This window comes from Cricetulus griseus, chromosome 4 (assembly GCF_003668045.3).
Source record: "Cricetulus griseus strain 17A/GY chromosome 4, alternate assembly CriGri-PICRH-1.0, whole genome shotgun sequence".
Lineage (NCBI taxonomy): Eukaryota > Metazoa > Chordata > Mammalia > Rodentia > Cricetidae > Cricetulus > Cricetulus griseus.
Genome location: NC_048597.1, coordinates 222,255,549 through 222,280,113, shown reverse-complemented (window position 1 = coordinate 222,280,113; position 24,565 = coordinate 222,255,549). Strand labels below are relative to the sequence as shown.

At 47.1% G+C, this 24,565-nt stretch overlaps 1 protein-coding gene across 2 annotated transcripts in view; it reads right to left on the bottom strand.

Moving 5' to 3' along the window:
* Osbpl10 (oxysterol binding protein like 10) overlaps positions 1–24,565 on the bottom strand; it is a 227,022-nt gene that overhangs the window by 15,366 nt on the left and 187,091 nt on the right. For both annotated transcript variants that reach the window (XM_027415312.2, XM_027415313.2), the window contains one exon: positions 5,500–5,649. In XM_027415312.2, the coding sequence (XP_027271113.1) occupies positions 5,500–5,649 (150 nt within the window). The remainder of the gene's footprint in view (positions 1–5,499; positions 5,650–24,565) is intronic.

Below are 24,565 nucleotides of genomic sequence, written 5' to 3'. Positions count from 1 at the left end.
GTTTGCTAACCTTTTGAGACAGGGTTATTGCTAAGCTGTCCCTATTAGCCATGAAGCCTTAACTTTGAATCTTCTGTCTCAGCCTCCCAGTTAGTTACAATAGGCATAGCCCACTAGGCCCTGGTAGTTACATACTTTTCTCAAAAGGGGGCAATATTTTAGACCTCTGGAGACTGGGAACGTAGCTCAGTTAAGACTGCTTACCTAGCACACTTGACACCCAGAGGTCAATCCCCAGCATCGAATAAACTAGGCATGGCAGCACACTGTACATACAACTTCACTGCAGATCAGTGGTTCTCAATCTTCCTAATGTGTGGACACTTTAATACAGTTCCTCAGCCGAGCAGTGCTGGCGCATGCCTTTAATCCCAGCACTTTGGAGACAGAGGCAGGAGGATCTCTGTGAGTTCAAGCCCAGCCTGGTCTATAGAGCTACACAGAGAAACCCTGTCTCAAAAATACAAGACAAACAAACAAAAAAGATACAGTTCCTCCTGTTGCGGTGACCCCCAACCATAACATTTTTGTTGCTACTTCTTAGCTGTAGTATGGATACTGTTATGATGTAAATATCTGTGTGTTTTTAGGCACCCCCTGTGAAAAGGTTGTTCAATCCCCAAAGGAGTGGAGATCCACTGGTTGAGAACCACTGCTGTAGCTCAAGGAATCCTCAGATTTAGAGAGGACAAGGCTTACCTAAGAACTGGGATGCCACACAAAAGGTTGCCACTTTCACACACCCTATCTCATACTTGCTGTGATCAGTGTCTGGTAGGAAAGGAAGGATGGGTTTATCTTGGCTTGTCTTTCTGGAGGCACAGTCCATCACGATGGGAAAAGAATAGCGGCAGGAGCAAGAGGTGGCTGGTCACGCTGTATCCCCAGTCAAGACGCAGGGTCTCACTGTCTCCTCTCAATGCAGTCAGGACTCCCAGCCAGTGGACAGCACCATCCATATTTAGGGCCCATCTTCTCACTTAAAATCACCCCAATCTAAGTAACCTTTCACAGACATCCCCGGAGGCTGGCCTGTCAAGAGCCTGTCATGCTGACACTTATTAACCATCCTACTTGGGATAAGGCCTCACCGCCATCACCAAGCCCAACCTCCCGGGTCAGCACCCTGCACTTTCTAACGTTGCCACCATGGCTTTGGCAGAGCTGAGGACTAGAACAACAAAGGCTTGATCTGGAATGACTGACTCCTCTCTCACCCTTTGCTGGGGCACCACTGAGATTTGACAAGACCACCACCAGGGCTTAAAGCCTGGACCAGAACATTCCAGCCAAGACAGCAACTTTCCTCTCCAACAGATCTCTGGCCAGCTCTCATTTCTTTCTCATACAGTCTCCTGCTGGGAGAGGGCTCCTCCTCCTTTTCTGGGTGCATTTACAAATTAAGTCAGTTCATCAACTGCTCCTTGGGCAACGGACATCAGAGATACGGAGCCAAGAAGTGCTGAGTACTAATTGGGCTGTCTGCCTCTGACAGAGAGTGAGTGATGGCCCAGCTGTTTAGACTGATGGCATCCAAGTGGTCTGGCATCCAGGCTGCAGATTTATTGAGCCATCCATGAGGACTGCCTTTCTTCCCATTAACATAATTAAGACAATGAACTACTTTGAGGGAAGTTATAAATAAATAAATAAATAAATAAATAAATAAATAAATAAGTGGGGCCTGCACTAGGATTAGGGAGGACAATTCATTCAAGGAGGGTTGAGTCAATCTAGAAGTGAGTAGGTCCTCTTCAGTTTGGGCTTTCCTGAAATCTGAAATGAATGACCCTGCAGCCAGGAAGGCAGAGTACGACAGAGACAGAGGGAGCAGAGAGTTGGCCCCTCCTGCCACTAGGGAGCATGCCAGACTCCAGTGAAAGGTGCTGCAGACAGGTGCATTTTCCCCAAAGACCATTCACAACCCCAGGAGCAGCTCCATGATGCTGCTTTCACACTGGAGAGAACAGCCGGTGCAAGTCCAAAGAGCAAAGGTGCCCGGGGCCACCCGCCAAGGTTCAGCTGGGATTTCAGACTTTACAAAATAAAGGGTAAGGACTTTTTCCTCCTCAGTTCTCCCCCTCTTCCTCCTTCATTTCTGTACGTGTATGTTCATGTGTGTGCAGATGCACATATGTAGATGAGTGATGAGCTCATGTGTACATGTGGAAGCCAGGGGACAACTTTGGGTATCATTCCTCCACCACCTCCCGCCTTGCTTTCTGAGACAGGGTCTCTCACTAGAACTGACCAAGTAAACGAGGCTGTGTGGCTAGCAACACTGGGACCCACCTCTGCCTCCCAGCACTGGGAAAAAAATATATATACATGCTACACATACACACACACACACACACACACACACACACACACACACACACACTCCTCTCTCTTTTTTCTCTCTTTCTCATGCACAGATACTCTCCATCTCTCCAGCCACTCTCTGTTTCTTAACTTATGCAACATAGCTGGTTGAATTTCCTTAACGAAATTCTTTTACCCATCATACAGCGCCCAGACATTCATCACAATATTTTGTTGGAATGAAAGAGTTTGAAATCAATTTTTCATTCTCCTTCCAGGCATTAGGTAAAGCCGATGTTTGCTGTTTGAGGATTAGGCTATGTCTCTGGAAATGCATTCACAAGCTATAAAATAATAATGCCAGCTTCATAGCTCCAGACAAGAGCCATGCACGGAGTCTCCTGGATGGTCAACTGGCCATCAGATAGCTCTTGTCAAGCCTCTTTGCCCTTCCATATTTGATATGAGCAATTTCAATTTCCTAGTCTGTCCTGTCATCTACCACTTCAGTCCTGAATTTTGCAAGCCATTTTAAAAGTGCAATCTACAATGAGAACACTTTGCACTATGACCCAGCACAATAGAACTGACATCAAAGACTCTTACCATACTCTGATACTTTCTGTCATAGTTACAACTGACTGACTGACCCACTAAATTGGTTTTACAACCTACTGGTAGGTTGGGGCCCACTATTTGGAGACACTGCTCTGTTAGATGGCACTCTGGGATCATGCCACCTACATGCCCTTGGCATTAACTCAAGCACCATCCCAGAGTCTTATGTAATCACCTAGGATAGGCAGCTATTTAAATAGTCATGCATTTCTAACAGATTTATTCAGCAAGAAGGCTGAAATTAGGAGAGGAACTGAGTAGGCCTTACTCGGCAGAGAGCAGGAACATCCGTGTGCTGCAGGAAAGGGGAAAATGAGGGACTTTGGGGTGCCTCTTGTGTTTAAAGAGGCACAATCAGCCAGGGCATCAGACACACTTGTACTGAAACCCACAAAGACGTTCCAAGGCAACTTTCTGAAGTGGAGAGGCAGTTCAATGGTAGAGTATTTGCCTAGCATACACAAAGCCCTAGGTTCAATCCCCATAAACTGCCCAAACAAGGAGTGTTACCATATGCCTGTACTCTCAATGACTCAGTCCATAGAAATGGGAGTATCAGAAATCCAAAGTTACCCTTGGTTATACAGTCAGTCCAAGGTCAGGCTGGGTTACATAAGATCCTATTACAAAAACAAAACAAGGGGTTGGGGATTTAGCTCAGTGATAGAGCGCTTGCCTAGCAAGCGCAAGGCCCTGGGTTCGGTCCTCAGCCCTGGAAAAAAAAAAAAAAAAACACAAAACAATAGAGCCAAATGTGGCAGTGCCCACCTATAATTTGAGGACTTGGAGGTCAAGGTCACCTCAGCTATGTGACAAGTTCAAGGGCAGCCTGTGCCTCATAAGACCCAGTCTCAACAGATAAAACCCCACAGTATTAAAAAAAAAGAAGTTTATCTGCCTTCTTCAAGTTCTTGTCTTTACTGTCTCTCCTAGTCATCTCCAAGTGACGGCTCACCATGATCTGTCACCCTCCTCTCCAGAGACTTCCTGTCCACTCTTTGGCTCCAAACCATTCTCAGCAAACTCACTGGTGAAGGTTTCACCATATGCAAACAATGCTCTGGCCTCCCTAAGAACATCCACAGTCCCCTGGCGCTCTTCACAGTGTAGACCTACCCTGTGGGCGTTACCCCGTCTCTCTCTGCTCATTGTTCTTCAGCCACACCACAGAGCTCAGTATCACACTGTGGCGTTCTATAACGATAGGAATGGTGACACAGTTGCTTGTGTCCTGCACTGGGCTACGTCCTCTGCATGCCACCTCTCATCCTCACCACCCTTCCAAAGAGGCACCATGATCAGGGGAACACACACAGACCGAATTGTCAAGTCCAGACTCTCCTCCATCTCTCAGTGCCCCGAGACTCCAGGAAACATTCAGTTCTCTTGCAGGGCCACCTTCCTGCTGCCTCCAGAATGAGGCGACTGCTGAGGTGAGGGGCATGGTGTCTGCCGCTCTACAAGACACGAGTTGTAGGTGGAGGTCTCTCTCCTGCCTGTCACTGCACTCCCTACATGCACTCAGGAAGAAACCTGTGTGTCTGCAGGACCCTGACCCTCTCCACCCAACTCTGGGTTTGGAGGCACCAGCAAGGCTACCTACCCCTTACAGACTTGCTGTGAACACTAATGGCAACCTTCAGAAGGCCTTAAGGCTGGGCAGACACAAGTGCCCTTGCTCCTGGCTCCAATCTGCCTTCTGGGTTTTCTCTCCATGGCTGTTGTGTCGCAATGACCTCTGCAGGCTACTCTAATCTTCCCTACGACCCTACCATGAGGCTGTCACTCATCCCCAGTCCCTGGAGAGCAAGCAGCAAGCACACAGTAGCTCCAGGAAGCCAAAGGAGGCTTTGGATCCTGAATGAAAAGTCACCCAAAAAATGATCTTCCTGGCTGGATGTGGTGGTCTGCACCTACAGCACCAGGGCTTTGGAAGTCAAGACAGGAGTACGGCTTGAGCCGGGGATTTGAGGACAGCCCAATGGATAATAGACATAGAAACCCTATCTCAAGAAACAAAGACAGACAGACACAAAGGAGGAGGGGAGGGAAAGAAAAAGAAAGAATAAAGGCCAGAAGTGGTAGCATAATCCCAGCTCTCAGAAGGTGGGGGAGGCAGGATGATCAGGAGTTCAAGGACAGCCCTGGCTAAAACAGAAGTCTGAGGTCAGCTAGTGCTACTTGGAATCCTCTCTCCCCCCCACCCCCCACTCTCTCATGGGGATATATATGATGTATCTCCTCTGTGTGGTATGTACACGTATGTGCGTGTATATGTGTATGTGTGTATGGTATGTAGGTGTCTATGTGTGGTATCTGTGTATGTTTGTGTCGTCTTTGCATGTTTGTATGTGAGGGGTGTGTGTGATGTATGAGGCTTGTGGGTCTTTTCCAGTTATTCCTACAATATCCACACAAGAAGCCAATGCTAGGCCCCTGCCCATTCTGGCTTCCCCGCCTAGCCACAGTGAGGGAACAGGTGAGAGCAGGAAAGGCCTGAAGGCAGCTAGCCGCCGCAGCAGCCTTGGTCACCCTTCACAGCAGCGACCGCCGCCACAGCAGCCTTAGCCAGCCCACCTTGGTTAGATCCATGCCCAGTTTCAGTTGTGAGATGAGGTGAAGGATCACACTGCGCTGATCGTCCATGGCGCCCAGCTCTGTCTCTTCCTTATCTTCATTGTCACTTTGTTCTTCTTCGGACAGAACCAGTTCAGGGCCTGAGTTTGGCTGAAATAAAATCATTGAAAATCATCAGCTGGCCGCTTAGAAGTCAGAAACACCATCTGATTGGATGTCTAACCCACAGGCTTAGACAGGTGGCCACACAAAGCCAGGGCTGTCCCCGGCTGTGTTCCAGAACAGCAATCCTGTGCAGGCAGAGGCTGAGCCTCTTGAAGGCCAGGCCTTAGGCTGCAGTCACCACACCTCCCTTTATCACATATCCTACATCTGGGTTTAGGCCTCCTGGCATGGGAGGGCTGTCCCTGGCTTAAAAAATAAACAGATGAACAACAAATGTGAATGCCTTTTAATAAACCATCAGGCATGCCCACCCTGTGGAAAGCATAGCTGTACAGGTGGTGATTACCTTAAGTGCATTTTTGTGATTAAAAATTGTGTGTGTGCACACACCACAGCACAAGCATGAACATCAGAAGACAATTTGCAGGAGTCAGTTTTTCCCCTTCTACCAGGAGGACCTGGGAATAGAACTCAGGTCGTTGGGCTTAGAGGCAAGTGCCTTTACCCACTGAGCCCTCTCATTGGCCCTTGATTTTTTAAAAAACATTTATTTATTTATTCACTGAATTTGGTAACTTTTGCAGGGCTGCAGAGTGAACTTTGTAAGATGACAACATCCTGTCACAATTTCAAAAAACTAGACAACTCTACCAACACACACAGAACACATACATGTCCCCCAGCCCAATCTGGCTACTGCCAAACACAGCCTACAAATTTACACACCCCTACACTTCATGCATAATGTAAATGTTTTAGAACTTATCAATTAAAGTTAAGTCCCCCTAGAATTAATTAAAATTTCTAGAAGTTTTTACTCTGAAATGATTTCCACTCAAATCAAAAAGGATCACTCTATCAAGTTAAAGAAGTGTCAGAACCAGCACAAAGAAACAAAAAAGGAGCATTTAGGAAACAGTCCAAACAGTCTGAAACGGGACAGTGATGGGGAGGGGGCGGGGCTCGGGCCTCTCAGCCCATTCTCCTCGATGCTGATTTCACAATTCAGTCGCTGAGTGCCATTTCTCACATGACACAGAAAAGAGCAAGACAACAGACACACTGTACAAGGGGAATTGGTGAACACAGTATTTCCCAGGGTGCAACGATCAAGAACTTTGCTTCCAGCTGTCCCTGGGTTTCTGCTAACCTGTTTCAATAGCCCTCATTTTCCTGGACCCTCCTTAAAGAGTATAAGCAAACATTCTAGATTTGTACCCAGCTATGAACAACAGAGTACATATGGTAAGTTTACCACAGAGAGATGCAAGGATTCACAGGTAGTAAGTATAAAAAGACACAGATTTGTTCACATATCCTTGCAAAAACCAATGATTTATTAATCTTATTAGAAGTGTCTTGCATTTAAATACACTCCTAAGGCACACAGGGTATCAGTGATTAAAGGGCTGTGGCTATCCAGACAAACACACTTGTAGATACTAACTGTGCACCCTCCCGCTGTGTTCCAGGGAAAACCCTGGAACTGCTCCCCAGCTGTGCTAGCCATTTTCAAATTTCAATTTAAATAGAATTTGCTATTGGCAGTCTCCGAATGATCCTTCATCTCCTCTAAATAAGGTGGTGGAGGCTTCAGTGACGCCCTTGGCACTCAGGTCCCATCATGCACCTGTTTTCCAATCTTCTCCTTATTTATGTTACAGGACATCTCTGGCAAGTTGCTTTATTGGAACATTTAGAAGTAACTGAGGACCCCTCACTCATTCCATGTTGGCAAAGAATGTTCAGAGGGGGCATCAGGAAGGGGGGCAGGAGTAGTGGAGCTGGGAATTCACACACACACACACACACACACACACACACACACACACACACACACACCTATACCTGATTTCATTCATTAATGTTGATAGGGACTGTCTTAGAGGGCATGTTGGTTCTACCCACATTGGAACTCAGTCCCCGATGTGGGTTGATATTTGGGGTTGAAGGAGACACAGGGGAAGCACTGAGATGGTTAACAGATGATGTGAACGCCATCTGTCTGTGTCCACAAAGCACTTGCCACTCCCAGGCACCACTGGGAATGGAGTCTTTGAAGATCCAGACTCTGCCTGGAGATCAAAGACTCAAACCCTTCCTCCTGCAGGGCAAGGCATTGCTGATTTTGCCTTTCTGACAAGATTTCAAAGATGCTAATAACTATGCTGAGCTTGTGGCTTAACTAGTAAAGTACTTTCCCAGCACACACAAAGTTCTGGGTTCGATCCCAAGAACCACATAAAACTGGTATGGTGGCGCACGCCTGTAATGCCAACACTTGGGAGGAGGAGCCAGGAGGATCGGAAGTTCAAGGTAATTCTTAGAGAAATAGCAATGCTGAGGTCATCCTAGGCAACATGAGACATTGTTTTAAGGAGAAACAAACAACAAAAATCAAAGATACTGTCAACCGTGACTTCATCCAAGTATGAATCTCCACAGCCAGGTAGAGGGGCTCATCACGCCCTGTCATCTCTGTGGTAATGCATGACCCTCCTGGTGCCCCTGTACACAGACACCTTTGATTTTCACCAACAAAGCAAAGGCAACAAACTCAAGGGGCTCCAAGGGGCACAACAGTGTGTCCCCATCTTGGTGAAAACCGAAGTCAGAAATGGACTCAACCCCCAGCAAATGATGGCTCAACCCAAGAAGAGCTTCAGAGCCCTTCCCCCAGAGATCCTTGCAAATGAGCCAACCCAGCCACAAGAATGTACACTAGCTTGAAGATGAAATGGGATTAAAATATGCTTTAGAGAGAATTAGGCTTTGGAAAAAATGATATTTTTTTCTTAAAAAAAAATTATGACTCAGTATTTCTTCCAGACAAGCACAGGCACATGGTGCTACAGACATCAATTGACTTGTGCCTGCTAGAAATGTGTGGAAAGGCAGGCGAAAATCTGAGAGAGGACAAAGGCTAAACAGGAAATCTGAGGCTTGGGGACATTTCCTGGTGGTCTATCAGGACCCACAGCAAGAATTCTTGGCCCAGGGACACTGGGAAGGTGGCTCCATTGGTGGAATGCTTGCCCAGCATGGACAGGTGGCTCCACTGGTAGAATGCTTGCCCAGCATGCACAAAGTCCTGGGTTTGACCTCCAGTACTAAGCATGGTGGTGTGTGGCAGTAATCCCAGCACTCCTGAGAGGGGAGCAGGGGAATCAAAAGTTCAAGGCCACTCTTAGCTATATAATGAATTTTAGGCCAGCCTGGAATATATGAGACCCCATCCATCCAAAAGGGGTCAAGTACTGGAGAGAGAGGTTAGTGACATACTAAGCTGGACATGACCTTTCAAACACCTGTAACCCCAGCACTGATTAGGGCAGAAACAAGAGGGTCACTAAAGCTTGCTGACTGGTCTATCCAAGAGGGAGGAGCTCCACGCTCACGGAGAGACCCTGAGTCAAAGGAATAGTGAGGTGGAGAGTAACAAAGGAGGGCATCTTATGTCTTCCCCCGGCCTCTGAATACCCACACACACCCCCACACACATACACACCACACACCTACACCACACACACACACCTACACCCCACACAATATACCACACACACACACCGCACACACAAACACACACACACCACACATACACTGTGACACACACAAACATTCACATATACCATGACATACACACACAAAACACTTACATACAACACACATATACACCACACACACACACACACACACACACACACACACACACACACACACACACACACCTGTGCCTGAGCAGTTTTCTTGAAGTGAGAACCCATATACCCGTGAGCTTTCATAGAGTCTATGCCTCTTGCCTCACCTCAGTCCCCAAAGTAAGCCCACATAAGAGAGGCTCCAAGCTGGGAATGGTCCAACTGAAGGCAGCTGGAACATCTATGGATATGGCCTACCCTCTACTTCCCATCCAGGACAGAGAAGTAGGCCCATGAGACTCCTCCCATTGGCAGCCAAAGCTGGCAGACAACCATGGCTTGTGCTGGGCTCAGGGCCTCAAGGGCCCACAGAGAACACACCATCTCTAATTTCTAACAAACTCCATTCTTCCACACAAATGCAAACTTCAAGCAAGTGACTCCAATCTGTTTTACTCAACAAAGACATGTAATTTAACTACAGTTTGGGGGCAGTTCCATGAAAACTCACAAAACAGACATGACTTCTCCATGGTAGGTGCCCCTTGCCCACCCCCGAATTGCGTTACCATGTGGATGAATTCTTAGGGTTGTCCCTTCCTTGGGTGATGCTTGCTCAGCAATTTTGCCTTCTTCCATAACAGACCTGGCCCTCGGTGATGGGGTCTGTGCCAGGAATTTGAATGGACTCTTATTTCTCTATACCTGCCTGGTAGCCTTAGCTCCAGGGTTCAACTTGAGCTCCTGTGGTAGAGGACTATCTGGTTTAGCACCCAGCTTTTAAGGGTGATGTCTGACAGGTTACCTAAGTATATCAAAGCCCTTCAGCCCGGGTTGACCTCAAACTACGTAGCTGAAGAGGACCCCCGCCCCGCAAGCTTCCCATCTCTACCTCCCATGCACTGGGATCACAGGTGTGCACTATACCCTTGCTTCATGCTTCCTCTGTTTTATTGACATGTCCTTATTGTTGGCCACATTTACAGAATCCATCAAATCAAGGACTTAGCACTTTGATAACTCATCGTTCTCTATTCAGAGTGTAAATAGCCAAATTCCCACAGTCACTGCATAATCCTCCAGTGGACCCACACATAAGAACATCTCCCATCCCAAGAACCCCCATCTTATAGCCAACTGTTACAAAAAGACTGGCGCAGGGGCACGCAAAGATGCAGCCACCCCACACCTATGCCAGTCACATCCCCGCTCATGCAAGATCTGCCCACAGTCCAGCAAACGTCACTGGGCTCTTTGTCCTTCATTCCCCAGCCAGTCACTTGTACCCCATGAAGACCAGGTGCAAGGCATTCAGTGTCACATGCTTGAAAAAGCCTTCTCCCCTGAGGACACAGGGTCATAAAGTTTCGTCATACGAAAGCAAAAATAGTTGCTCCTGGTGACCTACTGTCCTTTCCACGCTCGGCACAGGTGGGCCTTCTCTTCTGAAAGAGCCTCTTTGGCGCTTGAATCTAGTTCCCCACAAGTAGGCCATGGTTTGCTGGCGGAGAGACTTTCTGAGGAGCGGAAGGAAGCCCACTCTGGGTAGGGGCATGCCACAGGCAGACGTTGTGGGCACTTCTTCAGTTGGGCCTTGCCCAGCTGTAGCCCCTCTGCCCTGATACAGGGCAGCAGTTGAAGGCTCCTGAACATGTACAATTCTCTGTGTGGAGTCTCCTCCTGAGCCAGATGGTCTGCTTTCCTCAGTGGGCACCACCGTATGGGGGCTTTTATTTTGCCATGTGGAGGTATGTTCAACGACGGTGCTATGGCGATGGGGGCCCCCGTTGGAGAAGCCGGGCAGGCTCTAGTGCTGGATGGGTTCGAGGACAGCGTGTCCACATAGCAGGCTGGTCCCCACTGCCATTCTGGAGGTGCTGATCTGGCTGCTGTTGATGTCACAATCGTGCTGCTGCCTTGCAGGGGCTGAGCTGGCTCTCTTGGGCTAACCACACATACACACACATTGACCACACTTGGCTCGCATAGACTGGAAGGAGAGGTGCTCTTCCCAAACAAAGGGGCCGACCTGCAGAAAGGTTAATTTTCAATAAAACACACCCTGGAAGGCAGGAAGACGGCACTCCCGGGGAGGGAGTGTGCAGAGGGGGCATCAGCCAACATAACCAGGGACAATTATACTAGGAGAAAGCCACTGTCACTTTAAAAACATGGGTGGGGACATTAATAAGAACCAGAAGAATTCTTGGTTCCATTTCATGGCTTCTTAGAAACTGGAGTCTAGCCATTTTTCAGTGCAATGGGAACAGGAAAGAATCATGAAGGAATGAAAAAAACCAAAGAAAGAAAAGCCCACACAACACTAGGAGAAGGGGAGGGCAGTGATCCGAAGCGGTAGGAACAAAGGTGGCTGGCATGCAGGAGGCAGAGGCTGCAAGGCAAACAGGATGGGCCTTCATCGTCGGTAGCCCCAGGAGAGGAGAAGGGCCCCAAACGATGAGGAGGGTTTTCTGAGCACCAAGTGCTGCACAGGGTTTCCCAAAATGACTTCAAGGAGCAAAGAGCACGTCCTTCCCAAGCAGAGCCAGCACTGGGCTGGTATTGTGTCTTTTAATCTAGTTTCTAGTTTCACATGGCATTTTAAAAAGTGTGTGTGCGTGTGCGTGTGCGTGTGCGTGTGCGTGTGCGTGTGCGTGTGCGTGTGCGTACATAAGCATGAACTTTAGCACACATATACCAATACTGTGGATTGAGCCTGGACAGCCCTTTGCACTGAGCTAATGCCCAGTCCTTTTTAAAAAATCTGATTTTCAAGTTGGAAATGTGGCTTGGTGATAGGGTAAATTCAGGAGGCCCTGAACTTACTGCCTGCCCCCCACACCTTCAGTGGTTTCCTACTGCCAAAGGAAAACGTCTACTTAGGCCAACATTTCAATACTGTCCGTTTAAAATGTGTCCCCCCCCACCTCAGCCCCTCACCAAATTTCCTCTTGCCCAAACTGACCATGGTATAGGAAGTCCCCGCCACCCCACCCCACCCCACCCCACTCCTGTGCCTCAGTTCAACAATTGTCCAGTCAAACAATTCAGAATGAAGTACTAGAGGACAAATGCATCTGTATTACACAGAAATATTGTCATTATTCCCTAAAAGCACAGTATAATAGCTATCAGCAAGGCATTGACACTGTATTAGGTAATAAAAGTAACTCCAAGGGAGCTAGAAAGACGGCTGAGTGGTTAAGAAAACCAACTACCCTTCCAGGGTACCCAAGTTTGATTCCCAGCACCCACATATGACTAGCAACCATCGGTAACTCCAGTTCCATGAGATTTGGCACCCTCTTCTGGCCTCCACCCACTACTACATATGGTACACAGACATGCAGGCAAGACACTCTGACACATAAAATACAAACAAACATAAACCAATTTCAAAACAAAACGTGTAAGTAACTCTGAGGTGGTACGGTAGATGGGATGACGTTCGATGAGCATATGCCAAGATCAGGATATTTTACGTAAGATGCTAAAACACCCATGGGTTCTGGTGCCTATGAGCATTTGGGACCCATCCACAAGGATCCTGAGAAAGAACCATATTAATCTGCCATGCTAGTTTATAGACGAACATTATCTAGTGTAGCAGCAATTAGCAATGAAAATTACATTAAATAAAGGCTGGGGTGTAGTTCAAGAGCAGACCATTTGCTGAGCACGTGTAAGGCCTTGGATCTATCCCCAGTACCACAAATTACCAAATAAATAAATAAATAAATAAATAAATAAATAAATAAATAGGAGCTGGGGAGATGGTTCAGTCAGCAAGCACTGTAATTTTGCTACTGTTATGGACTGTGATGTAAATATCTGTGTTTTCCAAAGGTAACACAGGCAGCCCCTGTGGCAGAGTCGTTCAACCCCCAAGGGGTCGAGACCCATAGCTTGAGAACCACTGCTGTAGATGGACAGGTTTCTACCATGCCAGTGAGTCTACTGAGAGGGTTAAGGTCCCCAATTTACTTCCACCACCTGTTTCTCTTAAGAGTCAGCACCAGAATCATGATGTCACTTAACAACCCAAGCAGGAGCCATGGGTGAGCTATCTGAGGGCACCTCACTGGGGCTGCTGCCATGCCCAGATCAACAGTCTTAACTTCCTGGCTGCAGAGGGCTTACAGAGAATAAACAGCTGTGAAATTTAAACCTCAAACACCAACGGCGATTTTACAAATGCCCCTACATGAGAAATAAGCTGGCGTGAAGTCATGAAAACAAACCAGAAGGAGCTGGTGCCTAAAAATTCACACAGGGACTCTAGCATTTAGGATTGGCTCTGTTGTAACCCCAAACACATGGAATAAAGTGCGGGCTTTCTTCAGCCACAGCCCAGATGAGCATCAACATCTGCCTTGTGCCTGTCTTCAGGAGGAAGCACCAGGAACTGGGGTTAAAAGCTGGATGTGTGATTCTTCCAGAATCTTCCAGAATCCACATTCTTGCTAACTGCTAAATCGCCAGGCTTCACTCACAAATCCTGTAGCTATTGGCCCGAGAGCTAAAATGAGCAGGGCCATGAGCGGGCAGGGTGCAAAGCAGAAGATTGGGGTAGCAGCAGAAGCTTTACATGACAGAGAAGAGCAATCGGTGGGTGACCCATGCTGCATCAGAGCCATGAGGATGTGACATCAGAGAGTCAAGCTAGACATGGTGGCATCAACCCATCTTTTCCCTGCATTCCAGTTCTTTTTGCCTTGCACCTAGAAATTCCCACCAGACCTTCCCAGTGCAAAGTGAGAAAGGGTGCAAGGAAATAACCAGCAGTCATGCAAAACAGCTATGATTTACAAGACAAAGTAGTTATGATTTACATGCAAAACAGTATGAGGTATTTAGTGTTCTCCAGGCCAATAGGGACAGTGTAATGACTAATGAAACAAGAAAGGCTCATTAAGAACCCTTCACTGATAACATTCTCCCAGGCCACATAGCAGGCATAGTCACTGTCACCAAGGAAGACTACATAATGCATGCTCAGTGGCAGCCCAGCCTCAGAGGAACAAAACCAAGCAAATGTACTCCCCATCCTGCTTCAAGCCTTGGGATCTCTGTCCCCTGCTTCCTGCCTAATTGAGGACTACACTCCATAGGTAAAGGGAGGAATTTTTGAGACAGACTAAACTCAGGTGACTGAGCATTTCTTAAAGATTGCCCTGCTGTAACCACACCTGTTCAAGATGTTAGCCTCCCAGAAACTTGAATATTTGCTCTCCAGTAGCAAAGGGCAAAAGCACTGAAGCCCGGGCATAGTGCTGGGGGCATCCATTTCACCTCAGGACCATCCTTAATTTATCAAATTCCTGTGTGTTGCTTGGGGCTTACTTTACCTATGCTCCATTGTTAGAATGTTTCTTTGTAGAAGAGTCTCATGAGAGCGCAAAGAATGTGTACAGCACGGCTCATGTCAGGGAAAAACTGGACACCTAAGTTCTTCTCCTGGGGCCTGGTTAAGTCACTCTGGGTTAAACACAGTGAGAGCCATGACTCCATGTCTCAGGAAGCTACTGAGCAACAGAAGCCTCTCAGCTATACAGATGACCACGGATGACATATGGCCATGGGAAGACAGCTAGCGTACATTGGCAAGTTAAAAGACCACAAAGGGAGGGAAAGCTGGACATCATGGCGCACACCTTTAATCGCAGCTCTTGGGAGGCAGAGGCAGGTGGATCTCTGTAGTTCGTAGGTCTACATAGAGAGTCCTAGGCTAGCCAGGGTGACACAGTAAGACTTTGTCAAAAACATGTTTTTAGATTAAGAAGCCACATGGCATTATCTATAGGATGAAAAGGTTTTAAAGGGAACAAATGCTAGTGTTGGGCTTCCTGTTTAATCTCCCAGGAGAGTCACAGAGTAGCCTCTTCTGGGAATGACATCAGAAAGAAGGGGGTTTTCACTCTTGACTCTACAAGTTCCACGATAGCGTTGACTAACGTTGTTAGCAGCCCAGGCCAGTCCCAACCTCATGATGTGGTGGGTGGGGCATGGTGCTGGGCTTCTGATCCTTTCTCCATCTCTGTAGTGCTAGGATGATGGGCATATGCCATCGCACCCCGTTTACAAAGAGCTGGGATCCAATCCAGGACTTCATGGATGCTAAGCAAGCCCTGGATTAGCTGATTAGGCCTTACAAGGGTTTTAAAAATCCTCCCATCCACTGCCAACTGCAGACAGTACGCACTATCAAAGACAGCGTGGCTCTGTGTCTAGGTTAATTTTGAGGCCCTTGAAGGGAGGGGTGGTGGGAGGAGTAGCAAGCAATGGACCAAGGAAAGGCAACTTTAAAAATAGCTTCAATGTATAAAGAAACAAAAAGTAACCAGAGCTAGTTTCTTTCTTTCCTTCCTCTAGCTAAGCTGAATGCTTCCCTCAAGGGAGAAATTGATGGACAGGCTCCTTTTCCAAGTCAGGGTCAACTCTGGCTTTCCTGGGCCAGTACGTGAATGTACTGGTCAACAGAAGCCACCTTGCATCTGTAAGAGGCTTTGGATGTCCATGCTCCCCAAGCCAGACTGTGGATTTTGGGTTCCAAGGCATTGGGGAATTAGAATTACAGATGAAGAGGAGGGAAGTGAGGATGTAGCTTAGTGGTAGAGTTCTTGCCTAGCATGCAAGAAGCCCTGGTTTCGATCCCAGCACTGGGTAAAGCAGGCCTGGTAGTGTACAGCTGTCAGGGAGATGAGAATTGAAGGTCAACAGGAGGTACAAGTATTAGGAAAGGTGGGGAGAAGGCAGGCATGATTGCTGAAGAAAGGTAACCTGGTTCTGAAGACCCATGAAGGGACCACAAGTCAAGGGCACAGGGGAAGCCAAGGAGACAGTTCACACAAGTCACTTAAAAGTTCATTTCTCCACACTCCAGGTCTCTTTGCAAGCTGTAGTAACCAGCCTGGGCTGTATACCTAGTTGGGGGGAGGGGTGCAGACCTGGCTACTCACTGGCCCTGTGTGTGTGGTGGGGGGTGTCTTAGACCTCTTTAGAAAAGCTAGCTAAGACAAGGAAAACCAAACACCCTTGATGACAATTGAAGAAGCTATGCTTGGGACCCATGTTGGTCTATGTTAGTAAAGGAAACTGTCCTAGTTAATATTAGTATTAACTAGAATACACCCTAGCATCGCCTGTTCTTAGTAGGTTGGCCTGTGGACATATATCTGTAAGGGCGTATCTTGTCTTAATTGATGTAGGAGGACCCAGTCCACTGTGGGCAGCACCATCCCCTAGGCAGGTAATTCTGGGCTGTATGAGGAAGCTAACTGCGCACTAGCCTATGAGAGCAAGCCAGCAAGCAGTGGTCGTTGTTTCTACTTCAGGTTGCTGCCTTGAGTTCCTACATTGGCTTCCCTCAGTGATGGACTGTGACCTGGAAGTATAAGCCAAATAAACCCTTTCCTCCCCAAGTTGCTTTTGGTCAGTGTGTTTTATCAAAGCAATAGAGGCTAGGACAGAGCCCTCTGATGACACTCACCCCAGTACACAAGTGGCAGATGGCACTGTTCATGCCTGATGAACTGCTGAATTCCAGGAACCCCAGAATAGTGCAGCAACACTCAAGAGTTCTCCAGCCCACTTAATGACTACAGGGATAAGGCGGAAAGGCAGTTTTAATAAGATTGGTTTAGCGTTGAATGCCAGGCCCTGAGAGGAACCCTGGAAACACGGATCTCATGACAGTGAATTCATGCTGCATCCACTTATCAAATGTGTGCCCATGTTCCTAGCCAGGCATGAATGGGTTTGGCCTGAAAGTGCCCTGCCCGTCTCCATAGATGGAGGGGAGAATGACACCACCAACCTAATCCCTCACCTAGGGGCATCTTTGAGACCCTTTGTCTATGCCAAAATGCTTGTCAGAGGAGAAGAGCAATTGATGCTTCATTCCTACAATTTCAGGCATGCAATTATTTTGCTGCCCCGAATACTTGTCCTACAAAGATGACAAGGAGTTTTGTAACACCTCACAGTGTCTAAACTATATCAAACTGGATCTGTCCTTCCTACTGTAATCATGTAGTGCAGGCTGGCCTTAAACTTGATATGTACCTGAGGCCGACCTTGAACTCCTGAGCCTCCTGTTACCACCTCCCAAAGCCAGGGATCTTATGCCCTGTGGTATCTTATGCCCTGTGGCCTGACTACTTTGAGGAATCGTGCTCTCAATGACTATTAAACAACGGGTATTGTGTGTGAGGGGGAGGGGAGAAATGGCTCAGTGGGTAAAGAGCTTGCAGCAAAATAAATACCCACATAAATGATGGGCAGACCTGCAGCCACCTGCAACTCTAGCCCATGGGAGATAGAAAGGGGGATCCCCCCAAAGCATGCTGCCTGGCTAGACCCCAATCAGTGCTCTGGGTTCCAGTGAGACAGCCTGCCACAATATATAAGGTAAAGTATGATCAAGGAAGACCCCTGCTGCCAATCTATGACCCCCAAACCATGCATGCCTTCACATGCATATGCATCTACACGCACACAGACAGACACAGCTGTTGGGAGATAGGAACTTGAGTTTATATAACCTTCCTGCCAAAGGTTGCTCAGAGCCTGCTGGAGCAACTTCCCTCCACTTCTGCAGGACAGGAAGAGCCTCCACTCACTGGCTGAGAAGTGCCAGCCTCACAGAACCATTTCTGTAAGAAGTGCCATGCTGAGTAAAAATGTAACGCTAAAGAAGTCATCATCCTGGAATTTCAAAGATGAGCATAAACGGAATATTCCCTCCCTACACTTCTATTTCTTCTTACACCGAAACATGAGGATGGCACACCTCCCCAAAGGGTTCCTTCCCTCCCAGTTACATAAGGTACTGCTTCTAAAGCCAGACTTCAAGCTGGCCCTGCAGATCGGGGTGCATACCATTGGAAAGCAGGTAACTGGAATCCAAACCACATTTTCCAAAAAGAAGGTCATTCCTGTGTGAACCTATTTCCAGGGTAAAAAATACCTTTACAAAAAACGAGCTGAGACTTTATACCTTTGATGGAAGTTGGTTCTCTCCTTCCGCCGTATGGGCTCCAGGGATTGAACGCAGGTCGTCAGGCTTGCTTGGGCAAATGCTCTCACGTGCTAAGCCATCTCCCTAGCCCAAGTTGAATCTTCTTCCTATCCCCCCCCTTTACATGTGTATATGTGCATGTGCACACACATATCAAGTGTGAATGCATGCATGTATATGCAGAGGCCACTCTCCATCGCCGTTTCTCAAGAGCCATCCTCTTAATTGAGGCAGGGTCTCTCCTTGGTCTGCAACTCTCCAAAGAGGCTTGGCTTTTAGTCAGGACTGTGAAAGTCAACACAGAAGCCAGGATGGGGCGGGACAGCTCAGTGGGTAAAGTACTTGTTCTGCAACCATGAAACCACATTAAATATCATGGTGGTGCACACTTGTAACCGAGTGCCGGGGAGGCAGAGATGGGTGGATCCCTGGGGCTCCCTGGCTGGCCGGCCTAGTCTACTAGGTGACTTCCAAGCTAGTGAGAGATGCTGTCTCAAAAAGAGCAAGATGAACAGCACTCAGAGAATGGTTCCCGAGGCCGTCTTCTGACTCCACACACATGCACTCAAACACATATGTACAACAACATGCAGACACACAAAGGATGGTGTGCAGCATAGGATAGTTAAGGCTAGTGCGGCAAGCTGCACGTGGTAATTGAAGAAAGGGCCCAGGGGTAAGGGGCTGGAGTGAACGCACATCAGAGAAGGAAGGTGATGGTGACAAAGCACCCCGTGACCCCTGAAGACACTCTCTTCACAGAGCCCACCCCAGAACTAGCCCTAGCTATACTACCTGCAGAGCAAGCCATGGACCTTAAGAGGTGGGGACAGGACAGGCAGGCTGACACCGGGTGCAGGGTATCCACATTCTAGAGACATGGTCATGCGGGGATGGGTGAGACAGCTCAGCAGGAAAATGCACTTGCCAAGCCTGACAGCCTGAGCTCAACCCCAGGGCCCCATGTGGTGGAAGGGGAAACCTGAATTCTACATCTTGTCCATGGATCCCCACACATGAGCACACACACAAAATCACTAGATGTAATTAAAAATAAGTGGCTGTGCTGGTACTATTTGCACATGGCATGAACAACACCTGTCGGAACACAGAATACCCCCAGCTCACCCCCAGTTTCACGCACACACACACACCCTGCTTCCTGCCTAGTGCTCCCAGCTACCTCAATGCCACAAAACCCAAAATTCATAATGATGATTTAGCACCCAGTCGGCTCCTGCAATGCCACAGAACTCAATTCAAACTGCAAACAGAGATGCAGGCATTCATCGACTGAGTCAGGCAGAGCCTACAGAACAGACGGAAAATACTTGGCTCCTTTCTTCCAGAGTGTTCTCTCCCCGAGATAGAAACGCTGTGCTGACTTTCCATCATCGAAGAGTGAAAGCCAGCATATCAATCACTTTGGGATACTTAATCACCACAGACAAATAAAAATGTGAGCTGCTGGGCTGGTGTGAGGCTCCTCTCTGCCAGCGCGATCTGATGGGTGTGGGGCAGCCAGGCATGAGAGAGAGCTGTGAGACTGAGGGCCGTGTGGAGAGCTAGCGTCGGACACCACACAGAATAATAAGTGTTGCCTACCACATCGCTACAATCTCTTCACGCTTCACCTCTGGTTTGCAGCTGCCCTTCGAGGCCACAGGAATGATGGAGAGGTAAAAGAGGAAGTGGAGAGGGGTGGGGCACCATACACAACAGTGTGCTACTTAAAAGCTCTTCTCATTCACCGGCGTCAGGGTACTTGATCCTCTGGAAACTGTGGCCAGGGAGCAGGAATTCTTCTCCTTGATGCTGATTTTTCCCAAGACAACAGCTCACAATGGACAAAAATCCAAGGTGACTGTGTCCCAAGCACTCTGATAGGTGCTTATGTCACAAAGTCACTGTCCCAGGGGCTGAGGACACTGAGGGTGAGGAGCAGCATCAATGAAAGGAATCCCCCCAGCCACAGGAGAGAACACAGCCATGCCTGTAGGTAAGAGACCTCACAGGCTGCCAGATGCCAATCAAACACATTCTCGAAGGGCTGGCAATGCTCCGTTGGCACAGTGCTTGCCTGGTGTGCATGAGGCCCTGGGTTTGACCCCCAGCACACTTGTCATCATCCAACACTTGGGGGGTGGAAACAGAGGACTCTGGGACATCCATGACCACATATAGTGCAGTCTTTATTGATCTCTTACGGTAAAATGTGAGCTACTCTGCGGTGCACGCCTTTAATCCCGGCACTTGGGAGGCAGAGACAGGAAAATCTCTGTGAGTTTGAGGTCAGCCTGGTTTACAGAGTGAGTTCCAGGACAGCCAGGGCTACACAGAGAATCCTTGTCCCAAACAAAACAAAAGACAAAAACAACAATAACAAAAATGTAATAGTATCCTTTATTGTTTTTTACTATTCTATTCATGGAGGATTTGAAAAAAAAATTTCTTTTTTTAGTAGTTGGGATCGAACCCAGGGCCTCATCCTTGCTTGGCAAATGTCCTACCACCAAGCTATATCCTAGCCTACTTTATTTTGAGATATGGTCACACTAAGTTCTCAGACTGGTCTTAAACTCATTCTGTAGACCAGACTGGCTTGATTCTCCTGCCTCTTCTGCCTCCTGAGTAGCTGGGGTTATGGGCCTTGTGGTGGTTTGAAAGAAAATGGGCCCCAAAGGAAGTGGTACTATTAGGAGGTGTGGCCTTGTTGAGTAGGTGTGGTCGTGTTGGAAGAAGTGAGTCACTGTGAAAGCGGGCTTTGAGATCTCTTATTTGCTCAAGCCACTCCTAGTAAGGCAGACTACTATACACCATCATGCCACACAGGATGATAATGGACTGAACCTCTGAAAATGTAAGCCACTCCAATGAAATGTTTTTCCTTTATTAGAGTTGCTGTGGTCATGGTGTCTCTTCACAGCAATAGAAACCCTAAGACAGGCCTACACCACCACCTGGCTACTGGGGAGATTATATATATATATATATATATTTGGTTTTTCGAGACAGGGTTTCTCTGTGGGTTTTTTTTTTTTTTTTTTTTTTTTTTTTTTTTGAGGCTGTCCTGGAACAAGCTCTTGTAGACCAGGCTGGTCTCGAACTCACAGAGATCCACCTGCCTCTGCTTCCCGAGTGCTGGGACTAAAGGTGTGCACCACCAATGCCCGGCCTGCTTGGAGGCCCTGGGCTCCATCCCCAGTGCCACAAAAATAAAGCCCACACGATATTCCCCCAGTTAGTGAACTGAACGGATACACTGGGCATCTAATTGTAAATAGGACCTAAGCTGAAGGAGAGCTCACTGGGACAGGAGGGGGTATCTGAAATCCTAGAGAGAGACTTGTGCCCCTCAGTGCTCAGAGTCCAGGGACTGTTGAGAAAGGAGGCCAGGAGACTGAGTGCCAGTGGCCTTTCCCCTCTTCTCACAGGAAAGGACCAAACAAGCTGTGTCACAGAGAGGTGACAGGCCTGCTGGCCTTTGGCTAACAGTGTCTCATAAACTGGAAAGCTCAGTTACCGGCTGCTCTTCCAGCACCCACATGGAGGCTTACAACTCCAAGCACCGCCCTCTGGCCTCTGGGGACACCTGAATGCTTGTGTATAACCCTGCCCCCATACACACACACACCATCAATAAAAAGAAAAATGTTTTATAAATTGTAAGGCTGACACAGTCCCAACTATAAGCAAGCCCATTTTTCTTTACTGAATTCTATTTCCCAATTTCATTTGGAATACGGGGAAACTTAAGGTGGCAGAGATGAACAAAGATGCCCAGCTTCAGCCAGCCAGCCAAGGGCAAGAACCCCAGCACTTCAGGTGACTTGGGCCCTCTCCATTTCCATCAAGGGACAATGGCCACCTGGGAGGAAAGTAGTTGAGCCTGTGCTGATTGGGCCCTGCAGATTGAGATGTATGAGGAATCTGGGCAGCTGTCTGGCTATCACCTTCCCTTTTTCCCACCAGGAGGAAAAACTACCTACAATGTAACATTGGTGAATTGGCAAAAAAAAAAAAAAAAAAAAAAAAAGTGGGGGGGGCTTCAAATTTTGACCTGGAATTTGTAATTTCAGAAGTGCCTGTTAACTCCTTCAGCCTAGATACTGAGTGTCTCATTCAATTGTTCTCTAATAAAAAAATCACATATGGACATGTTTTGTCTGCGTGTATGTCAGCATCATATGCATACCTGGTCCTCCTGGCATCCCAAAGAGGGCATGGGACCACCTGGAACTGTGGTTACAGGTGGTTGAGAGCCACCACATGGGTGCTGGGAATTGAACCCTATCCTCTGTAAGAACATCCAGTGCTCTAACCAGCAAGCCATCTCTCCTGTCTTCAATTGTTCCCCACTTATTGAGCCTCTCCTGAACCCAGAGCTGACTGACTCCAGCTACTCTAGTTCCCCTCAGGAATTCCCAGTCTCTGGCCCCTGAGTGCTGGGGTTGCAGGCAGCCACACTCTGGGCCTCAACGGTGGTATCTACTGAGTCACATCCCTGGTGCCTGTTCTAATCTGTGTCTCTGAATGAGAAGTAGGAGAGCCACTTGGACTCATTGTGGCAGCTGAAGTGAGGAAAAACTACCTCCAGTGTCTGAGGCTGGCCATCTTGTTTACTTTTGGGGTATCCACACATTACTGTGGGGTTAAGATCAAGGGCCTATGGTTCCCAGGGAGCCTGGCTGTCTGCATTTCAATGTGAGAGATCTCCACTGTAATTTGTATAGGCACTAGAAATACCAAGTTTATGAGGCTCCCAGGGAGAATGCTTTCATGATCTTAAGAGTACAATGTGACATTTATAATTGTTCTTATGTGTCATTTGGTATGTGGGTCTATTAGTCTGTGCTTCTGACTCTATCTTGTGGCCAATAGGTTTTTGTTTTGTGTGTGTGTGTGTGTGTGTGTGTGTGTGTGTGTGTGTGTGTGTGTGTGTGTGTGTTTTAAGATAAGGGGGCACACCCTGGAGTCCAGGCTGGTTTTAAACTTAAGGTGAACCTCCTGCCCTTGTACCTTGGCTTAGCTTGACATTGCCATTATTGACACATGTATTGAAACATTTTTGTGTGTACAGCTACACATATAAGCCTATAAACATTTTAAACTATTTTAAACTTTAGTCATCTTTCTCCTCAGCCTCTTAAAAGAAATAGGTCATTTAAGGCTCTTATGTTACCCAAGCCTAACTGAAATGTAGGGATTAAAAGGACAGCTATTGAACCTGAGAAGTCACTTAAATTTTTTATAAATTTTAATTAAAAACACGTTTGTTTGTTTTAAAAAAATTAAAACAGGGTCTCACTGGCTGGCCTGTAACTCACCATGTATACAAGGTAAGCCTCAAACTTTCAGAGATCCACCTGCCTCTGCCTCTGCCTCCTAAGTGCGGGGATTAAAGGCGTGGCCACCACACCCAACCCAAAATTTATCCTGTGTGTAAGTGTGTGGTCCACAGGCATGCAATGTTGTCGTTCAGAGGTCAGGTAACAGCTCGCTAGAATCGGTTCTCTCTTTCAACCATGTGAGACCTGGGATTGAACTTGGGTCATCAGGCTTTCCCACCGATCCATTTCCCCAGCCCCGGGTAGGTGACTCTAAAAACCAGTAACACAATTTACAACAAAGCATGAACAAAAGCAGAGGATCCTAACTTTTCTTTGTCATAGATATAAGTTGGGCTTATTGTATTATAGACATGATAGATCTATCCTTTCTTACCATATAAACTTCCATACTCTTAACTTTCTAAAATCTATTAAAATGAAATATTGAGCACATTGAATGTGCTTCACAGAACATTAAGATGTTCTGAACATACCATTAAGGGATATCTGATCTTCTCAAGGAAATATTCTAGAGGGACAATAAACATCTAAAATAAAGACTTCAAAGTACTGTTATTGTTTACATAAAACAGTATTCATTAAGGCATAAGATAAAAGTAGGTTAAGTAACAAAATTTTTTATTTGCTACATAAATTTTGGTAAGAATTTTCTTCTAAAACATTCTAAAAAGAAATTAACTTTTAGATATCCCCCTTAGTATTCAAGGGCAATAGAAAACAAGACATAAAAATGTTTTATGCTAATCAAGATGTATGACTTTAAATACATTTGGAAAACTAATACAAAGAATCTTTTATAATTGCTTTGTAACATTTCCTTGATTTATGGAGATTTTGAAGGCTAAGTTTTCTGAGATAAAAGTAACTCAATATATAATTATAGAAATAAAGTC